Source organism: Oncorhynchus mykiss, chromosome 9, assembly GCF_057628025.1.
Source record: "Oncorhynchus mykiss isolate SJ-2025 chromosome 9, ASM5762802v1, whole genome shotgun sequence".
In the NCBI taxonomy this organism is placed as follows: Eukaryota; Metazoa; Chordata; class Actinopteri; order Salmoniformes; family Salmonidae; genus Oncorhynchus; species Oncorhynchus mykiss.
Window position 1 is genome coordinate 18,611,029 of NC_143030.1, and position 17,639 is coordinate 18,628,667.

Here is a 17,639-nt window from a genome sequence, read left to right on the forward strand (position 1 = left end):
CCCTACTTTCATTCCATAGGCTTGGATCCGCACTCTGCAGCTGTTGCAAGAACACATTTTTCACTGATTGTCCACTGGTTTCAAAAACAATGATTGATTAGCATCTTAAAATGCTTGAATTCAACTATTATTGGGTTGAAATACACACTTCGATTTGTGAACCACCATCCACAGCAACCATAATCCGTAAGGCGCAGATAGCTAAATAAGAGAGCAGCAGTGTGATTCACATTAATGCGCTATGTAGGTATCAATAATAAGTGATATCTGTATCACTGTAGACGACACCACTGATGTCATCCTTACCTACAAGCATTTATTCAAGTTGGATAATCTTTGGATACCGACAGCAGTCGCACCATTGGAAGACATAGCTTGGACTGTAACCTACAAAAACCTATTCCTGCTCTTTTCCTGCGATCCATCAAACACATTTGGTGTGTCATCATAGTGGTCTCTGATTTATCATCAACGTCATCCTCTTGTTTTTCAAAAGTATCTGTAATCTGATTATAATATTTTAGCTGGTAACGTAATGTATTATAGGTTTTTTTTGTAATCCGTTACTCCACAACCCTGCCTATTGTGCTGGGTTATTGGTCCTGGGTAAATGAGATATGACCCAGCTGGTCAGATCAGAAGACTGGAGACGTAGTGTAGTAGGGGCTTGGCTTTCAGATAGTTACCATGAGCGGTATGTCGTTCCTGTTCATCAAATCCAATCAAATTTTATTTGTGACGTGCTGAATACAACATGTGTAGACCTTGCCGTGAAATGCAAATTTACAAGCCCTTAAACCAACAGTGCAGTTCAAGAAAGAGTTAAGAAGTAAATAAATGAACTAAAGTAAAAAATATTACAAAGTTACACAATAAAATAACAATAATGAGGGTATATACAGGGGGTAGAGGTAACGAGTCAATGTGCAGGAGTACAGGTTAGTCGAGGTAATTTGTAAATGTAGGTAGAGGTGAAGTGACTATGCATTGATTATAAACAGCGAGTAGCACAAGTGTAAAAAACAAATGGGGGGGAGGGGTGTCACTGTAAACAATTTGTTTAAATGTTCAGCAGTCTTACAGCTTGGGGGTAGAAGCTGTTAAGGAGACTTTTGGTCCTAGACTTGGTGCTCCAGGACCGCTTGCCGTGCGGTAGAAAACAGTCTATGACTTGGGTGACTGCAGTCTTTGACAATTTTTAGGGCTTTCCTCTGACACCGCCTAGTATATAGGTCCTGGATGGCAGGAAGCTTGGCCCCAGTGATGTACTTGGCCGTACGCACTACACTCTGTAGCGCCTTACGGTCAGATGCCGAGCAGTTACAATAGCAGGCGGTGATGAAACCAGTCAGGATGCTCTCGATTGTGCAGCTGTAGAACTTTTTGAGGATCTGAGGATCCGTGCCCAATCTGTTCCGTCTCCTGAGGGGGAAGAGGTGTTGTTGTGCCCACTTCATGACTGACTTGGTGTGTTTGGACCATGATAGTTTGTTGGTGATGTGTACACCAAGGTACTTTAAACTCTCTACCCGCTGCACTACAGCCCCATCGATAATAATGGGGGCCTGTTCGGCCCGCCTTTTCCTGTAGTCCACGATCAGCTCCTTTGTCTTGCTCACATTGAGGGAGAGGTTGTTGTCCTAGCACCACATGGCCAGGTCTCTGACCTCCTCCCGATAGGCTGTCTCATCGTTGTCGCTGATTAGGCCTACCACTGTTGTGCCGTCAGGAAACTTAATGATGGTGTTGGAGTCGTGTTTGGTTACGCAGTCGTGGGTGAACAGGGAATACAGGAGGGGACTAAGCACATACCCCTGAGGGGCCCCAGTGTTGAGGATCAGCGTAGCAGACATGTTGTTGCCTACCCTTACCACCTGGGGGTGGCCCGTCAGGAAGTCGAGGATCCAGTTGCAGAGGGAGGTGTTTAGTCCTAGGGTCCTTAGCTTAGTGATTGGCTTTGTGGGCACTATGGTGTTGAACGCTGAGCTGTAGTCAATGAACAGCATTCTCACATAGGTGTTCCTTTTGTCCAGATGGGAAAGGGCAGTGTGGAGTGCGATTGTGGATCTGTTGGGGCGGTATGTGGATTGGATTGGGTCTAGGGTATCAGGGAGGATGCTGTTGATGTGAGCCATGACCAGCCTTTCAAAGCACTTCATGGCTACCGACGTGAGTGCTACGGGTGGTAATCATTTAGGCAGGTTACTTTCACTTCCTTGGGAACTTGGACTATGGTGGTCTGCTTGAAACATGTAGGTATTACAGATTCGGTCAGGGAGAGGTTGAAAATGTCAGTGAAGACACTTGCCAGTTGGTATTTGCATGCTTTGAGTACACATCCTGGTAATCCATCTGACCCCAGGGCTTTGTGAATGTTGACCCGTTTAAAGGTCTTGCTCACATCGCCTTCCGAGAGCATTAACACACAGTACAGAACAGCTGGTGCTCTCATGCATGCTTCAGCGTTGCTTGTCTCGAAGTGAGCATAAAAGGCATTTAACTCATCTGGTGGGCTCGCAACAATGGGCAGCTTGCGGCTGTGTTTCCCTTTGTAGTTCGTAATAGTTTTCAAGCCTTGCCACATCCGACGAGCGTCTGAGCCGGCGTAGAAGGATGTCGTCGTTCAGCCACGACTCTGTGAAACATAGGATATTCGTTTTTAATGTCCTGTTGGAAGTATAATCTTGATTGTAGGTCATCCATTTTATTTTCCAATGATTGCACATTGGCCAATAGAACGGATGGCAGTGGGAGTTTACTCACTCACCTACGAATTCTCAGAAGGCAGTCTGACCTCCACCCCCTTTTTTTCCATATTTTCTTCACGCAAATTACGGCGATTTGGGCCTGTTCCTGAGAAAGCAGTATATCCTTTGCGTCAGACTTGTTAATGAAAAATTATTCTTCCAGTTCGAGTTGGGTAATCGCTGTTCTGATGTCCAGAAGTTATTTTCGTTCAGAAGAAACAGTAGCAGCAACATTATGTACAACATTAGTAAAAAAACAAGTTACAAACAACATCAATAAACTATCAAAATAGCACAGTTAATTAGGAGCATGTAAAACATCAGCAATCAATTCAATGCCATTCTATTGCATAGTTATCACGTTGTGGTTTAACGTTGACATTTTTGTAGCTGCATTGATGCTTATACAAGTGTATGAGTTCCCTAAAAGTATATTGTCACGCCCTGACCTTTTTATGTCTCTATTTTGGTTTGGTCAGGGCGTGAGTTGGGGTGGGCATTCTATCTTTTGTGTTCTATTTCTGTGTGTTTGACCGGGTGTGGTTCTCAATCAGAGGCAGCTGTCTATCGTTGTCTCCGATTGAGAACCATACTTAGGTAGCCTTTTCCCACCTGTGTTTTGTGGGTAGTTGTTTTCTGTTTTTGTGTCTGCACCAGACAGAACTGTTTTGGTTTCGTTCGGTCTCTTTGTTATTTTTGTTATTTCAGTGTTCAGTTCAAATAAAAGTATGAACACGTACCACACTGCACCTTGGTCCTCTCCTTCCAACAGCCGTTATATATATGAGTTCCACTGCAGAAGAAGAACCACAGTGGCAAGAACAAAATCCAGACAACAAACGACAAACAGAAAATTAGGAAAAAACAACACAACACACCACACCAGACAACAAAACAACCCCATAATCACAACCCCAAAGCCAGCATGCAGGCCCCCCGAACTCCCCTACTCCCTCAGAAGAAACATATCCCCTCCAAATCCTTTCCTCATACCACTCCCTACCGCTCCCCCATTTTGTAACACCCCTGATCACTCCAGCCTAGCCCCTACGGGCCCAGATCCGTCCCCCCATGGTCCTTACTGCACATGACTGCACCTGAACTTACAACTCCTAAAACCCCCAATGCCTTGCTAGAAATCGTCTCCCCCTCCTAGTCCCCCCTCACAACACAAACAACCCGCTAGAGGCCCTCATCCACCTCTGCAATTAAATGATCAAACCCAGAGTCTCCCAATGACCCATGACCTTGACAAAACACTCAGAACAGAATAACATTTTTCAGACGGCTGTTCATGTTTGCCTTCCCACTAGGAAATTCATCCATAGACGGCACAAGGTATGTACTGAGAACGTCCGCCAGAGATGCATCTCACATTGAACACACCTACCAACTTGTGTGTGAGTGGCCAGGTGGGTCTGGGCCCTCTTTGTTCCCTGTTCTCCAACCTCCAGCCTTGCCGCCACATCGCTCCCCCTCCAGCACCAGCCCGATGGACATATCCTCCTCCACCCCCATCCCTCTCCACCCCCCTTCCTCCTATACACTTATCGCGCTCCAGAATCAGACCAGAACCAAGAACCCCCAAAAAGAAGAGGCACGGAGAAAATACCAAAGATATAGATCTACGCCCGGAGCGAGCAGGCCACAGCGGAATACCATCATTGACCTGTTTTTAGCCAATCATTGTTTGTGTAGTGCACCATAAATGTAATATGTTCCATTTGAGACTACACTACACTGCCATTATCTTTAGTATGATGCTTATATTCTGACTGAAAATGTAACATTATATAAGTGTGGTGCTGGTGTGCTGTTTGTGTTATATGTTTTACATTTTGTAATGTTGTGTTGACTGCTTGCTTTCTTGACCAGGTCTAACTTGAAAAAGAGACTGTGTCTCAACAGGTTTTTACTGGTTAAATAAAGGTTCAATAGAAATAGCATGAATATACCACTACAGTCAACAAATATGAATATGTTGCTTTTATTTGCTTGCTTGGAAATGAAGTGAAAGCATAAATATAACATGGATAAACACTTTGATCTAAGGTCTAAAAGTCCTCTTATAAGGAACTCTTTTCATTTACCTACTTCTAAGGACTCATCCCTCTGACCCTTCCTGGGTCCTTCACAGGTAAAGATATAATAAACATATTTGTATTATAACATATGTAATAAACATATAATAAAAACAAGCAATAGACATAAAATGTGCTACATTGTACACTTCCGCTCATAAGAAGAAAGTTGTCTAGTGAAAGCTTTCGCAGAGCAAACATACATCCCCTACAATGCAATGAATTGTATCAGAAGAGAGCGCTGGGCCGGCAGTCCAAGACACAGGTTGTTGAATCACATTCACCATTTTGTTAACAAGTGTTACGGGGTATGAGTAGTGCTTCCAACCTCTTTAGAATGTTTACTTTCCTGCATTCTGAAAAAGAGAAAAGACAAACAAGTCAAACTAGGCAGAACTGAACGATTTCCCCTAAGATAGGCCAGCTGCAAAGTGAAAATTGTCTTTGTGTTGGATTCTAGCTTGAAATATACCTATTCATGTTACCATACTAGAACATATTGATTACTTTACATGTATAAGGAATGTATATGTTGGGGTCAATGAAGGGTTGATAGGGATTTGGATTCTGTTCCATGTTTCTAAGGAGGGAGGTGAAGGGCGATAGTCTCTTGATAAGGGATGCCAGCTGCGGAAAATAGGGAGGAGCGAGGAATCCGTCTCGAGGTCAAGTTGACAGATGAAGTGAGAAGAAACCTCTGGGAGAGGGGCCCACCCCTATGACTCTCCTACTATAGTCCTATCTCACACACTTCCACGCCCACAAAGGATCTGGGCCCACTCGGGCCCAGAAGAGATTATATGCATATAACTGGTAGATTTGGAAAGAAAACACTCTAAAGTTTCTAAAACTGTTAAAATAGTGTCTGTAAGTATAACAGAACTGATTTTGCAGGCGAAAACCTGAGAAGAATCCATTCAGGAAGTAGGATTTTGTTTTTTTTTGTAGTTTTCTATTCAATGCCATTACAGTATCCATTGACTTAGGACTCAAATTTCAGTTCCTATGCCTTCCACTAGATGTCAACAGTCTTTAGAAATGGTTTCAGGCTTGTATTCTGATAAATGAGGGAGTAAGATCTGTCTGAATGAGTGGACCGTACCTTGTCACAGAGCTTTTTCATGCGCAATCCCGAGAGAGTGCCTTTCTTGTTTACCTTTTATATTGACGACGTTATTGTCCGGTTGATAATATCATAGATCATTTATTATAGATCATCTAAAAACAACCTGAGGGTTGAATATAAACATTGTTTGACATGTTTCTATGAACTTTACGGATCCAATTTTGATTTTTTTGTCTGCCTGTTTTGACTGCGTTTGAGCCTGTGGATTACTGAAGAAAACGCGCCAACAAAATAGGTTTTTGAATTTAAAGAGACTTTATCGAACAAAAGGAACATTTATTGAGTAAATGAATGTCTTCTGAGTGCCACCATCAAAGGTAAGGGATTAATTTTATCTCTATTTCTGACTTGTGTAACTCTTCTACTTGGCTGGTTACTGTTTGTAATGATTTGTCTGCTGGGCTATGTTCTCAAATAATCGCAAGGTATGCTTTCGCCGTAAAGCATTTTTTAAATCTGACACCGTGGTTGGATTCACAAGAAGTTAATATTTAAACCTATGTAAAATATGTTTTGTTTTCTGAATTTTTTCACGAGTATTTCTGTATTTGAATTTGGATCTGCAATCTCACTGGATGTTGGCCAGGTGGGACGCTAGCGTCCCACATACCCTAGAGAGGTTAAGTTCAGAGATGTATTGGCTGTCTAGACATGTAAGGAGTTGACCCTGCCTATTAGAAGGTTATAAATATATGCATTTGAGTATTTACTCTCTTTGTTCAGAACCTAACAGTTGTAAAATGCATTAAGTTTTTTTGTTGCTTTTAGTCTTAATTTAAGTTTAGGGTTAAGGTAAGGATTAACATCAGATTTAATGATGTTGTGGCTATGCCATCTAGTGACCTCCCACTGGGCACAGACGTCAATTCAACATATATTCCATGTTGGTTCAACGCAATTTCATTGAAATTACATGGAAACAACGTTGATTCAACCAGTGTGTGCCCAGTGGCCTCTGCAGAGCTGCCTCCAGAACAAGATTCATGACAAAAAAAAACTAACCTACTCAAACAAGCTACAAAAACAAAAACATTTGAGAAAAACAATCCTGCTGGCCGTATGTTTGACACGCATGAAGTAGACTGTCTCTCTTAAATGTTGTTCATTAACCATGATCTGTCTAGCCTTGTCCCAGATCAGTTTGTGCTGTTTTGCTTTCTTGGCATAAAAACAAACAGATCTGGGACAAATAAATTATCTCGCTAAGAAAAGGCAATAGCAGAAGTTTGTTTGGATTGCTATCTATTACCTTATGGTTGATCTCGCCACCAGAATCTTCACCGGGCGGTCATTTGGGTCCAGGCAGAGTTGACGTCCATTTTTGAGTGTGATACTAAAATAATTAAAGGGAGATTGTCTGTACTCCAGAGACTTCTTTCAAGGTAAGGAATTACCAGCAATTCCTTTAACGCATTATCTTCAAGATGTGCACCAGTACCTTTGTTCTGTGTTCCTTTGAGCAAATTCTTAAACCTCCACCGTTTTTTTTATTGTAAGTTACTTTTCATGTTTTCAACACTTAGTCTGAAGATCAATGTCAAAACATTTAACCCGATGGTCAACTATCAATGTGTTGATTTATCTGTTGAGTATGGAACAATGATTGGGTCCCTGCGTGTCAAAAAAATCCCCATCAAATAACACTTTTTGACGTGTCGAATTACACTATTTGACCTGTTAAATAAGCTTTTAATTTGACACTCAAATATCAGTTATATTATGGAATGTTGTGTGTTCTGAATTTGCCAAGCGCCACCACTATTACCAGTAGCACTGTCAAAGCTGTACAAAAAAGGTCTGCAAACAAGCAAACACCGGCCACAAACGATGTGTTTACAATACCGCGTTGGTAATAAAGCATTAACTATTTGTTCGACCGCAACTCCTAAGGTAGCTTAGCTACCTAGCTTTAGCTTGGTACCTAAGCTAGCACCACACAACCAGCCTACAACTGCAGTCATTTTCATTATTCTTAGCAATGATTTAGGAATCCTTGTGAGTAACTATTAGCTAGGTTGCCACTTGTTGTTCGCCTATTGAAATTGAACTTCAGTTCATGAAAATAAATAGCTAGCCAGCTACTTAACACTGTTGCCCAACTTTATAAGCAGCCAGCTAGCTTCATCTGGCTAATGACGCTCGACCGGACCGTGGTATGTGTTATGAAGCTAGCCACAATAAGGATTAGGCACAGTAATGGAATTTGCGGTATGCCTTCAAAATAAAAGTACCCCATTGAAAGTGATGCAGAATGTTAATTGGTGGAATCTTGCCATATTTAGAGTAGATCATGTTGAAAAGGTTGGAATGTGAAGCAATGAAATGGGGTATCCGTCTAGGTGACACCCACAGAACACATCTGGGAAGGGTTTACGCAAATACTAGCGTTGTAGCTCTTATCGCGGGACTGTGACTGTGTGAAATCCCCTCCCCAGTCAGCCTATTGTGTGTATTGACATTCATTTTGCACTGTACAGCTTTACCTAAGGATTGGGGATCAATGAAATTGAATAAGTATGCCCGCAATGCAATTCTAAAGTATAATACATCCAGTGTGATTTCAACAGATTTTTATTGAATTAACAAATGATTGTCTTTTGTTGATTTTATTTAACAACGTTCCAACCTCATTTATCAGGATCTACTATTTGTATTCATTTGCATCACTGTCAGTGACAAACCTTTAGTTTGTAGGCAAACCGCAAAGTCAACATTGCAGCTAATCCTTATTGTGGCTAGCTTCACATAGATGGTCCGACCACCATTAATCAAATAAGAACTGTCTTATGAATTTAGTTATTTTAGATGATGACACCTAGCTATATAGTTAGCTAACTATACCTACTGAAGCAGATTATGTCGTTTTGCTATGTTTTTGGGGAAGAACATTGTTTGCATCCATGAGCGAGCTAGCTTTCTTTTTTTTAATGACCAGCACTGTAGAGACAACTATGCCAGCATCATAGCATACGTATCAATGAATCGTTGTGATATATGAAATACGAGTGCTAGTGTAATCAATGTATAATAACTACGTAAAAAAATATGAATGCTTTAAATGATTATGTGATGTGTCCTGATTGGTCAACAAGCTTATTTGACATGTCGAATAGTGTTATTTGACTTGTCTTTTTTGACACGCAACGACCCAAACGACGTTCCATAGCTGAGGGACTGACTCCAAAACTTAAAAAAAAAATGTATTTTGTACTTTTTACTTATTCTGAGAAAAAAATTGATTAATAATCAAACACATTATTGATTGTAAATGTTCAATTATGTTGATTTATCAGTTGAGGGAGTTACTCACATGACTTCAGTCTTTGAGCAGTGCGGTCGAGGAGGGAGATGCAGCACTCTCTTCAGATTCCTGAACGGAATACGACCAGTCTGCACGTTGGGGCAAAGGCAGCGTAGAACCCGTGGCTGTCTTTTCCCTATAGAAAGGTAGGGTGGAAAGCATTTCTTATTTCGATTTCACTTTTTATCTTGAATGATGTATGATGATATCAAGAATTAGAGTTAGGTTAAGGGTTAATGCTGTATATACAGTGTAATAATGAGTAGTAGTTACAATAGTTATTACACTGTATACACATGCTAATAACACATTCATAAGAACACTCATGTAAAGAGTTAGTTGCGAAAACTTTAAATGAAAGTAACCAGGTTATAAATTCAACAAAGTAATAAACTATCATGCACTAGTACAAAAATAGTAGTAATGAATTAGTAATTACGTATACAATATTAAGTGATAAATGAATGATTATTTACCTTCAGTTGCTGAGAAGATTGCCAGGAGGGTGAGCAGAACGATGGTTATGTTTGCAGTGTTCATGGTGATATCCTTTTACTTGCAGCACTGTGGGAGGCTGCTGTACTATGGGTCTCCAATGATGATTCTGTTGTCGGATGTGGGTGCCCTGGTTTTTCTGGTAATCATGTGTTTTACCAAATAGAGGAGAGAGCTGCTGCTTCTCTCTCTCTCTCTCTCTCTCTCTCTCTCTCTCTCTCTCTCTCTCTCTCTCTCTCCATAGACAGATATAAGTGGGTGGCTGCTTTTCCTCTGATGGGCCCTGGTCAAAAGTAGTGCACTTAGTGCCTTTCAGAATACAGAGAGTGGAATTTTAATTTAGTGTGGAATAGTGTGCCATTTTGGACGTAACCTGAAACTTCCCCGCCAATGAAGTATATACTTTGTGTCCACTTCAGTAGCTTTCCATGATTAGTCTCCTGTCCTGGACAACATTGAAGGAACATTTCTCTGAGTCAAGTTGAAGGGCCATTTCGGGGTTGTCTGAAGTAGAGACCAGCTTGTCAGGGAAAATATTCCTTTTTCTTTTTACATTTTCTCTGGCTGTGATTTTCGACTGATGTGAGCGTTCGTTGTGCGATCATGTTGGTCAAACCTTTGTGACCCTGAAATCAGCAACCATAAAATCTCTTCACTCAGACATCCTCTGGCAAGTGAGGCAAGCAACGCTACAAATGGATCTAACTGTCAGATTGGGTTTGTTTGTCTCTTTAGCTTAGTGGTGGCATCGCTGTTGTACTGACAGATTGATGTTTATTGAGATGCGTCTTATACTTGAGCCAGAACTGAGCGATTTCCGCTCGAAAGCCAAAATTGACGGTATTGTAAATTTTCATGTAAACACATATACAGTCGAATATAGAGTTGAAGATGGAAGATTACATACACCTTAGCCAAATACATTTAAACTCAGTTTTCACAATTCCTGACATTTAAACCTAGTAAAAATTCCCTGTCTTAGGTCAGTTAGGATCACCACTTTTTTAAAATCTGAAATGTCAAAATAATAGTAGAGAGTAGCCTTCCACAAGCTTCCGACAATAAGTTGGGTGAATTTTGGCCCATTCCTCCTGACAGAGCTGGTGTAACTGAGTCAGGTTTGTAGGCCTCCTTGCTCACACACGCTTTTTCAGTTCTGCCCACAAATGTTCTATAGGATTGAGATCAGGGCTTTGTGATGGCCACTCCAATACCTTGACTTTGTTGTCCTTAAGCCATTTTCCCACAACTTTGGAAGTATGCTTGGGGTCATTGTCCATTTGAAAGACCCATTTGCGACCAAGTTTTAACTTCCTAACTGATGTCTTGAGACGTTGCCTCAATATATCCACATCATTTTCCTTTCTCGTGATGCCATCTATTTTGTGAAGTGCACCAGCCCCTCGTGCAGCAAATCACTCCCACAACATGTTGCTGCCACCCCCGTGCTTCACGGTTGGGATGGTGTTCTTTGGCTAGCAAGCTTCCCCCCTTCTCCTCCAAACATAACGATGGTCATTATGGCCGAACAGTTCTATTTTTGTTTCATCAGACCAAATGACATTTCTCCAAGAAGTATGATCTTTGTCCCCATGTGCAGTTGCAAACTGTAGTATGGCTTTTTTATGGCGGTTTTGGAGCAGTGGCTTCTTCCTTGCTGAGCGGTCTTTCAGGTTATGTCGACATAGGACTCGTTTTACTGTGGATATAGATACTTTTGTACCTGTTTTCTCCAGCTGTCACGACTTCCGCCGAAGTTGGTCCCTCTCCTTGTTCGGGCGGCTTTCGGCAGTCGACGTCACCGGTTTCCATGCCGCCACCGATCCACTTTTCATTTTCCATTTATTTTGTTGTCGTATTCGAGTAAAGTCCATTATTACTGACACCTGGTTTCCATTCCCATAATTATGTTCCTTATTTAACCTTCTGGTTCCCCTCATGGTTTTGTGCATGTTTGTTCTGTGTTATGCTGTCGCTACATTTTGTGAGCTAGATTGTTTACCCTGCGTGGAAATTATTTTGTTGTCGTATTCGAGTAAAGTCCATTATTACTCATCCTCTGTGTCCTGCACCTGACTCCGTCCCAACTGCTGCACATCGACTCTTGTCCCCAACATCTTCACAAGGTCCTTTGCTGTTGTTCTGGGATTGATTTGCACTTTTCGCACCACAGTACGTTCACCTCTAGGAGAAAGAACGCTTCTCCTTCCTGAGCGGTATGATGGCTGCGTGGTCCCATGGTGTTTATACTTGCATATTATTGTTTGTACAGATGACCATGGTACCTTCAGGCGTACCTTGAGCTAACTTAGCCGTCAGAAAGTATTCACACCCTGTCACGCCCTGACCTTAGAGAGCCTTTTAATATCTCTATTTGGTTTTGTCAGGGTGTGATTTGGGGAGGGCATTCTATCTTTTGTTATGTATGATTTTGTATTTCTATGTTTTGGCCGGGTATGGTTCTCAATCAGGGACAGCTGTCTATCGTTGTCTCTGATTGGGAACCATACTTAGGTAGCCCTTTTTCCCTTCTTTCTTTGTGGGAAGTTGACTTTGTTTAGGGCACATAGCCTTTGAGCTTCACAGTTTGTTTTTGTAGTGTTTATTGTTTTGTCCGGCATCATTTTGATTAATAAAAGGAAAATGTACACTCACCACGCTGCACCTTGGTCCTCTACTTTCAACAGCCGTGACAGAACTTCCCACCACCAAGGGACCAAGCAGCGTGGTAAGGAGGAGCAGCGTGTTCAGGACTCCTGGAAATGGGAAGAGATCCTGGTGGGAAGTATCAGTCCACGGAAGGAACTGGAAGCAGCTAAAGCTGAGAGGCGAAGTTATGAGGTAAACAGCCCACCCATTTTTACCTACCTCATCCCCATACTGTTTTTATTTATTTACTTTTCTGCTCTTTTGCACACCAATATCTCTACCTGTACATGACCATCTGATCATTTATCACTCCAGTGTTGTTAATCTGCAAAATTGTAATTATTCACCTACCTCCTCATGCCTTTTGCACACAATGTATATAGACTCCCCCTTTTTTTCTACTGTGTTACTGACTTGTTAATTGTTTACTCCATGTGAGAATAGCAGCATTAAGTTTAATAGTAAAACTGTCGAGCTATGTTTCTCTCCCTTGAGTATAGAAACATTTTTGAATTTGTGGTCTCGCTCAACCCTCCCTGTGTTGTCTGTTCACACTGCTATGCTTTATCTTGGCCAGGTCACAGTTGCAAATGAGAACTTGTTCTCAACTAGCCTACCTGGTTAAATAAAGTTGAAATAAAAATAAAAAATAAAAAATGAGGGAACACAGCAGCCCAAAAAAATGTTTTTTTGGGGTTGTTACACGGGGAGTGTGGCAGAGTCAGGTTGGAGACCTGAGCCAACTCCCCGTGTTCCTCCAGTCCGGGGCCCTCAGCAACGAGGGTGCCCAGTCCGGGGCCCTCAGCAACGAGGGTGCCCAGTCCGGGCCCCACAACGAGGGTGCCCAGTCTGGGGCCCGCAGCAACGAGGGTGCCCAGTCCGGGCCCCACAACGAGGATGCCCAGTCCGGGGCCCGCAGCAACGAGGGTGCCCAGTCCGGGGCCCTCAGCAACGAGGGTGCCCAGTCCGGGCCCCACAACAAGGGTGCCCAGTCTGGGGCCCGCAGCAACGAGGGTGCCCAGTCTGGGGCCCGCAGCAACGAGGGTGCCCAGTCCATGGCCCGCAGCAACGAGGGTGCCCAGTCCGGGGCCCGCAGCAACGAGGGTGCCCAGTCCGGGGCCTGCAGCAATGAGGGTGCCCAGTCCGGGGCCCGCAGAGAGTGTCCCCAGTCCGGGGGCGGCGGCGAGGTCACCCACACCAGAGGAGTCACCAAAGCGGGGTGAGCCAGAGGTGGAGGGGTGAGCCACCTGAGCCGCCGCCGCGGATAGATGCCCACCCAGACCTCTATAGGTTCAGGTTTTGCAGCCAGAGTCCCCACCTTAGGGGGGGGTGTACTATCACGCCCTGACCCTTAGAGAGCCTTTTAATGTCTCTATTTGGTTTGGTCAGGGTGTGATTTGGGGTGGGCATTCTATGTTTTGTCATCTATTATTTTGTATTTCTATGTTTTGGCCAGGTATGGTTCTCAATCAGGGATAGCTGTCTATCGTTGTCTCTGATTGGGAACCATACTTAGGTTGCCCTTTTTCCCTCCTATCTTTGTGGGAGGTTGACTTTATTTAGGGCACATAGCCTTTGAGCTTCACGGTTTGTTTTTGTAGTGTTTATTGTTTTGTCCGGCGTCATTTTGATTAATAAAAGGAAAATGTACGCTAACCACGCTGCACCTTGGTCCTCTCCTTTCAACAGCCGTGACACACCCCTTGACTTTTTACATTCATTTTTTAAAATTATTCAAGCTCTGTCAAGTTGGTTGTTGATCATTGCTAGACAGCTATTTTCAAGTCTTGCCATAGATTTTCAAGCTGATTCAAGTCAGGAACATTCAATGTCATCTTGGATAAGCAATTCCTGTGTATATTTGGCCTTGTGTTTTAGGTTATTGTCCTGCTGAAAGGGGAAACAAACTGGTTTTATTTAGGATTTTGCCCGTGCTTAGCTCTATTCTGTTTATTTTTATCCTTAAACACTCCCTAGACCTTGACAATGACAAGCATAACCATAACATGATGCAGCCACCACCATGCTTGAATATGTGTGGTAGTCAGTGATGTGTTGTATTGGCTTTACCCCAAACATAACGCTTTGTATTGAGGACATAAAGTTAATCCTTTGCCACATTCTTTGCAGAATTATTTTGGTGTTTTGTTGCAAACAGGACACATTTTGGAATATATGTATTCTGTACAGGCTTTCTTGTTTCCACTTGTCAATTCGGTTAGTATTGTGTAGTAACTAAAATGTTGTTGATTCATCCTCAGTTTTCTCCTATCATAGCCTTTAAATTCTGCAACTGTTTTAAAGTCACCATTGGTGTCACGGAGTCCTCCGGTACTGCTGCTCATTCTGATTTGTGCTGAGGTATTGTTATGTATTCTTGTAAGTAACAAGAACATTTCCCAAGATATAGACATATCTGATATTGGCAGAAAGCTTAAATTCGTGTTAATCTAACTGCACTGTCCAATTTACAGTAGCTATTACAGTGAAATAATAGCATGCAATTGTTTGAGGAGAGTACACAGATTTGAACATGAAAAGTTATTAATAAAGCCATTAGGGAGATTTGGGCAGTCTTGATGCAACATTTTGAACATAAATGCAATCGTTCATTGGATCAGTCTAAAATGTTGCACATACACTGCTGCCATCTAGGTGCCAAAATCTAAATTGCAGCTGGGCTGGAATAATACATGATGGCCAAAAAATATACAAAATAACGGTTGTTTTTATCTTTGTATTATCTTTTACCAGATATATTGTGTTATATTCTCCTACATTCCGTTCACATTTCCGCAAACTTCAAAGTGTTTCCTTTCAAATGGTACCAAGCATATGCATATCCTTGCCTGAGTTACAGGAAGTTAGATTTGGGTATGTCATTTCAGGCTAAAATTTTAGAAAGGGTCCGATCCAGAAGAGGTTTTAAGCATATCCCAGTTTAGGTCACCTAAAAGTAAGAACTCTGAAGACAGATGGGGAGCAATCAATTCACATATGGTGTCTAGGGCACAGCTGAGGGCTGAAGGGGGTCTATAACAAGCGGCAATGGTGAGAGACTCGTTTCTGGAAAGGTGGATTTTTAAAGTAGAAGCTCAAATTGTTTGGGAACAGACCTGGATAGTATGACAGAGCGTTAATCACACTCTCGTTCAGAACAGCTGATGTTCTCATGCATGCTTCAGTGTTATATATACACATTCCAGTCTGTGCTAGACTGCACTCAATCAGCTGTATAAGGACATAAGCAAACAAGAAAATGCTCATCCAGAAGCGGCGCTCCTAGTGGCCGGGGACTTTAATGCAGGGAAATTTAAATCTGTTTTATCTCATTTCGACCAGCATGTCACATGTGCAACCAGAGGAAAGACCACCTTTACTCCACACACCTTTATTTGCCAAGGTAGAGTACATGATCAGTGAATATATTAAAGCTACAGGCTACAATGTGGGGATCTCATGCATGGCAATAACAACATGTATATATATGACTTTCATGCTTGGCACAGAGTTATTGTCACACCCAGACCTTAGATATCTCTGTTTTCTATATATTTTGGTTAGGTCAGGGTGTGACTAGGGTGGGTACTCTAGTTTTTGTATGTCTAGGGATTTTGTATGTCTAGAGGTGTTTGTATGTCTATGTTGGCCTGATATGGTTCCCAATCAGAGACAGCTGTTTATCGTTGTCTCTGATTGGGGATCATATTTAGGTAGCCATTTTCCTCATTTGTGTTGTGGGATCTTGTCTATGTATAGTTTCCTTAGTGCACATCAGTAGCTTCACGTTTCGTTTGGTTGTTTGTTGTTTTGTTCAGTGAGTTTCGATTTATTAAAATGATGTGGAACTCTACTCACGCTGCGCCTTGGTCCAATCCTTACGACAAACATGACAGTTATAATATATTCTACTCAATCCATAGGCTCCATTAATGTCATTCAGCCTGTTTTGAAGTTGATACAATTGGCTATGATAGCTGAGGTTCATAGCTAGGTTCTGAATTAATATGTATAACAAACGTTTGGGTCCACACAGATCGGCTAGATAGCTAGCTACACATCCATAGGCATACAGGTATTTTGTATCTTCCACTGCACAATAAGCAAGAACATAGCTAGCTACGTTATTTCATCTATCTGCATTGCATGGCAAATATCAGCAAGGCAAGCTTACAAAATTGTACATTCAATTTGCAGTAAATGCTTTAGCTAGATAGATTCTTTACATCCACTGTTTCAGAAGATGACAGCCTGGTGTGCTGGTTGTTTCAGGAGTCCCTAAAACATTAAACAACCAGAATTACAATGTCATACTCATGTCACAACACCCATAAATCTAGCCAGCTAGCTGACTAATGTTAGCTAGTCAGCTAGCTTGCTAAATTGTGATTTTCATGAATTATCATGATAAAAAAATATGCATAATCGTTTGTCTCTACATTAACTAACATATTCCTGTCAAATGTACATTTTTTGCATGATTCGTTATGACATTATAATCACTTACATTTGCTTCCATCCTAGTATTTTTGTCAGCCATCTTTGTTGAAGAAAGTCTCCAGCCTTGAGTCGCATAGTGTCAAATTCGTCATGGGAACCACTCAATATGATTGGTCGTCGCCGCTGGTGATTTGCATAAAGTTAGGAAAAGTGTATTTTTCACTGCTTTCCACACCACCTTTGCACCACCCAAAGGTCCCCTGCCCTCTCCTCTTCTCACTGCTTTCCTTCCATTGAAATTAATGGGAAGGGGTCTTTCACCACACGGCATCCTGTGCTAGTGTATCATGCCTGTTAAGCCCCTCTGACTCCACCTACAGTCTACCTTCATCTCAGCACTACTAGCATTACTTACCTGATTCCACTAATCAAATCATCATCAAACCTTTGATTAGTTTTTAGTGCTAGCTCAAAAACTAAGATGTGCATCCCTTTGGGTCCTCAGGAACAGAATAAAGAAACACTTGTCTCACCAATTGGGCTGCTGATGCAGAGTAACCTTGCAACAACACTGTCGTCTCTTCACTCAGACATCTGGTAAGCAAGACGAGCAAAACTACAAATTAATCTGGTTGAAGCAGAGATTACAGCCTCAAGTCTTCTTGGGTATGACGCTACAAGCTTGGGGAGTTTCTCCCATTCTCTGCAGATTCTCTCAAGCTCTGTCAGGTTGAATGGGGTGTGACACTGCAATGCTATTTTCAGGTCTCTCCAGAGATGTTTGATCGGGTTAATTTCCG

At 42.1% G+C, this 17,639-nt stretch overlaps 2 protein-coding genes and 1 long non-coding RNA gene across 3 annotated transcripts; 1 reads left to right on the forward strand and 2 right to left on the reverse strand.

Moving 5' to 3' along the window:
* Positions 1-702: 702 nt before the first annotated feature.
* On the reverse strand, positions 703-3,575 carry LOC149980804 (uncharacterized). Its single transcript, XR_016483137.1, has 3 exons — positions 3,488-3,575; positions 2,768-2,853; positions 703-2,635 (listed from the first exon to the last, which is right to left on the reverse strand). It is a non-coding gene; the product is annotated as an uncharacterized LOC149980804 (long non-coding RNA).
* Positions 3,576-4,718: 1,143 nt separating this feature from the next.
* Positions 4,719-9,972, reverse strand: LOC110531603 (growth-regulated alpha protein). The gene is made up of 4 exons (XM_021614892.3): positions 9,732-9,972; positions 9,265-9,391; positions 7,204-7,287; positions 4,719-5,184 (listed from the first exon to the last, which is right to left on the reverse strand). The coding sequence occupies exons 1-4, from the start codon at positions 9,793-9,795 to the stop codon at positions 5,130-5,132; spliced, it is 330 nt and encodes a 109-aa protein (XP_021470567.1). The 5' UTR covers positions 9,796-9,972; the 3' UTR covers positions 4,719-5,129.
* Positions 9,816-16,252, forward strand: LOC149980805 (uncharacterized). The gene is made up of 2 exons (XM_090183683.1): positions 9,816-9,892; positions 12,438-16,252. The coding sequence occupies exon 2, from the start codon at positions 13,056-13,058 to the stop codon at positions 13,620-13,622; it is 567 nt and encodes a 188-aa protein (XP_090039809.1). The 5' UTR covers positions 9,816-9,892; positions 12,438-13,055; the 3' UTR covers positions 13,623-16,252.
* Positions 16,253-17,639: the final 1,387 nt, after the last annotated feature.

Coding starts and splice junctions, on each gene's coding strand:
- LOC110531603 (XM_021614892.3), bottom strand. CDS start 9,795: ATGAACACTGCAAACATAACCATCGTTCTGCTCACCCTCCTGGCAATC. Junction 9,392..9,731: donor AATCTTCTCAGCAACTGAAG/GTAAATAATCAT, acceptor ACCTTTCTATAG/GGAAAAGACAGCCACGGGTT. Junction 5,185..7,203: donor GTGGCGAGATCAACCATAAG/GTAATAGATAGC, acceptor TCTCTTTTTCAG/AATGCAGGAAAGTAAACATT.
- LOC149980805 (XM_090183683.1), top strand. CDS start 13,056: ATGAGGGAACACAGCAGCCCAAAAAAATGTTTTTTTGGGGTTGTTACA.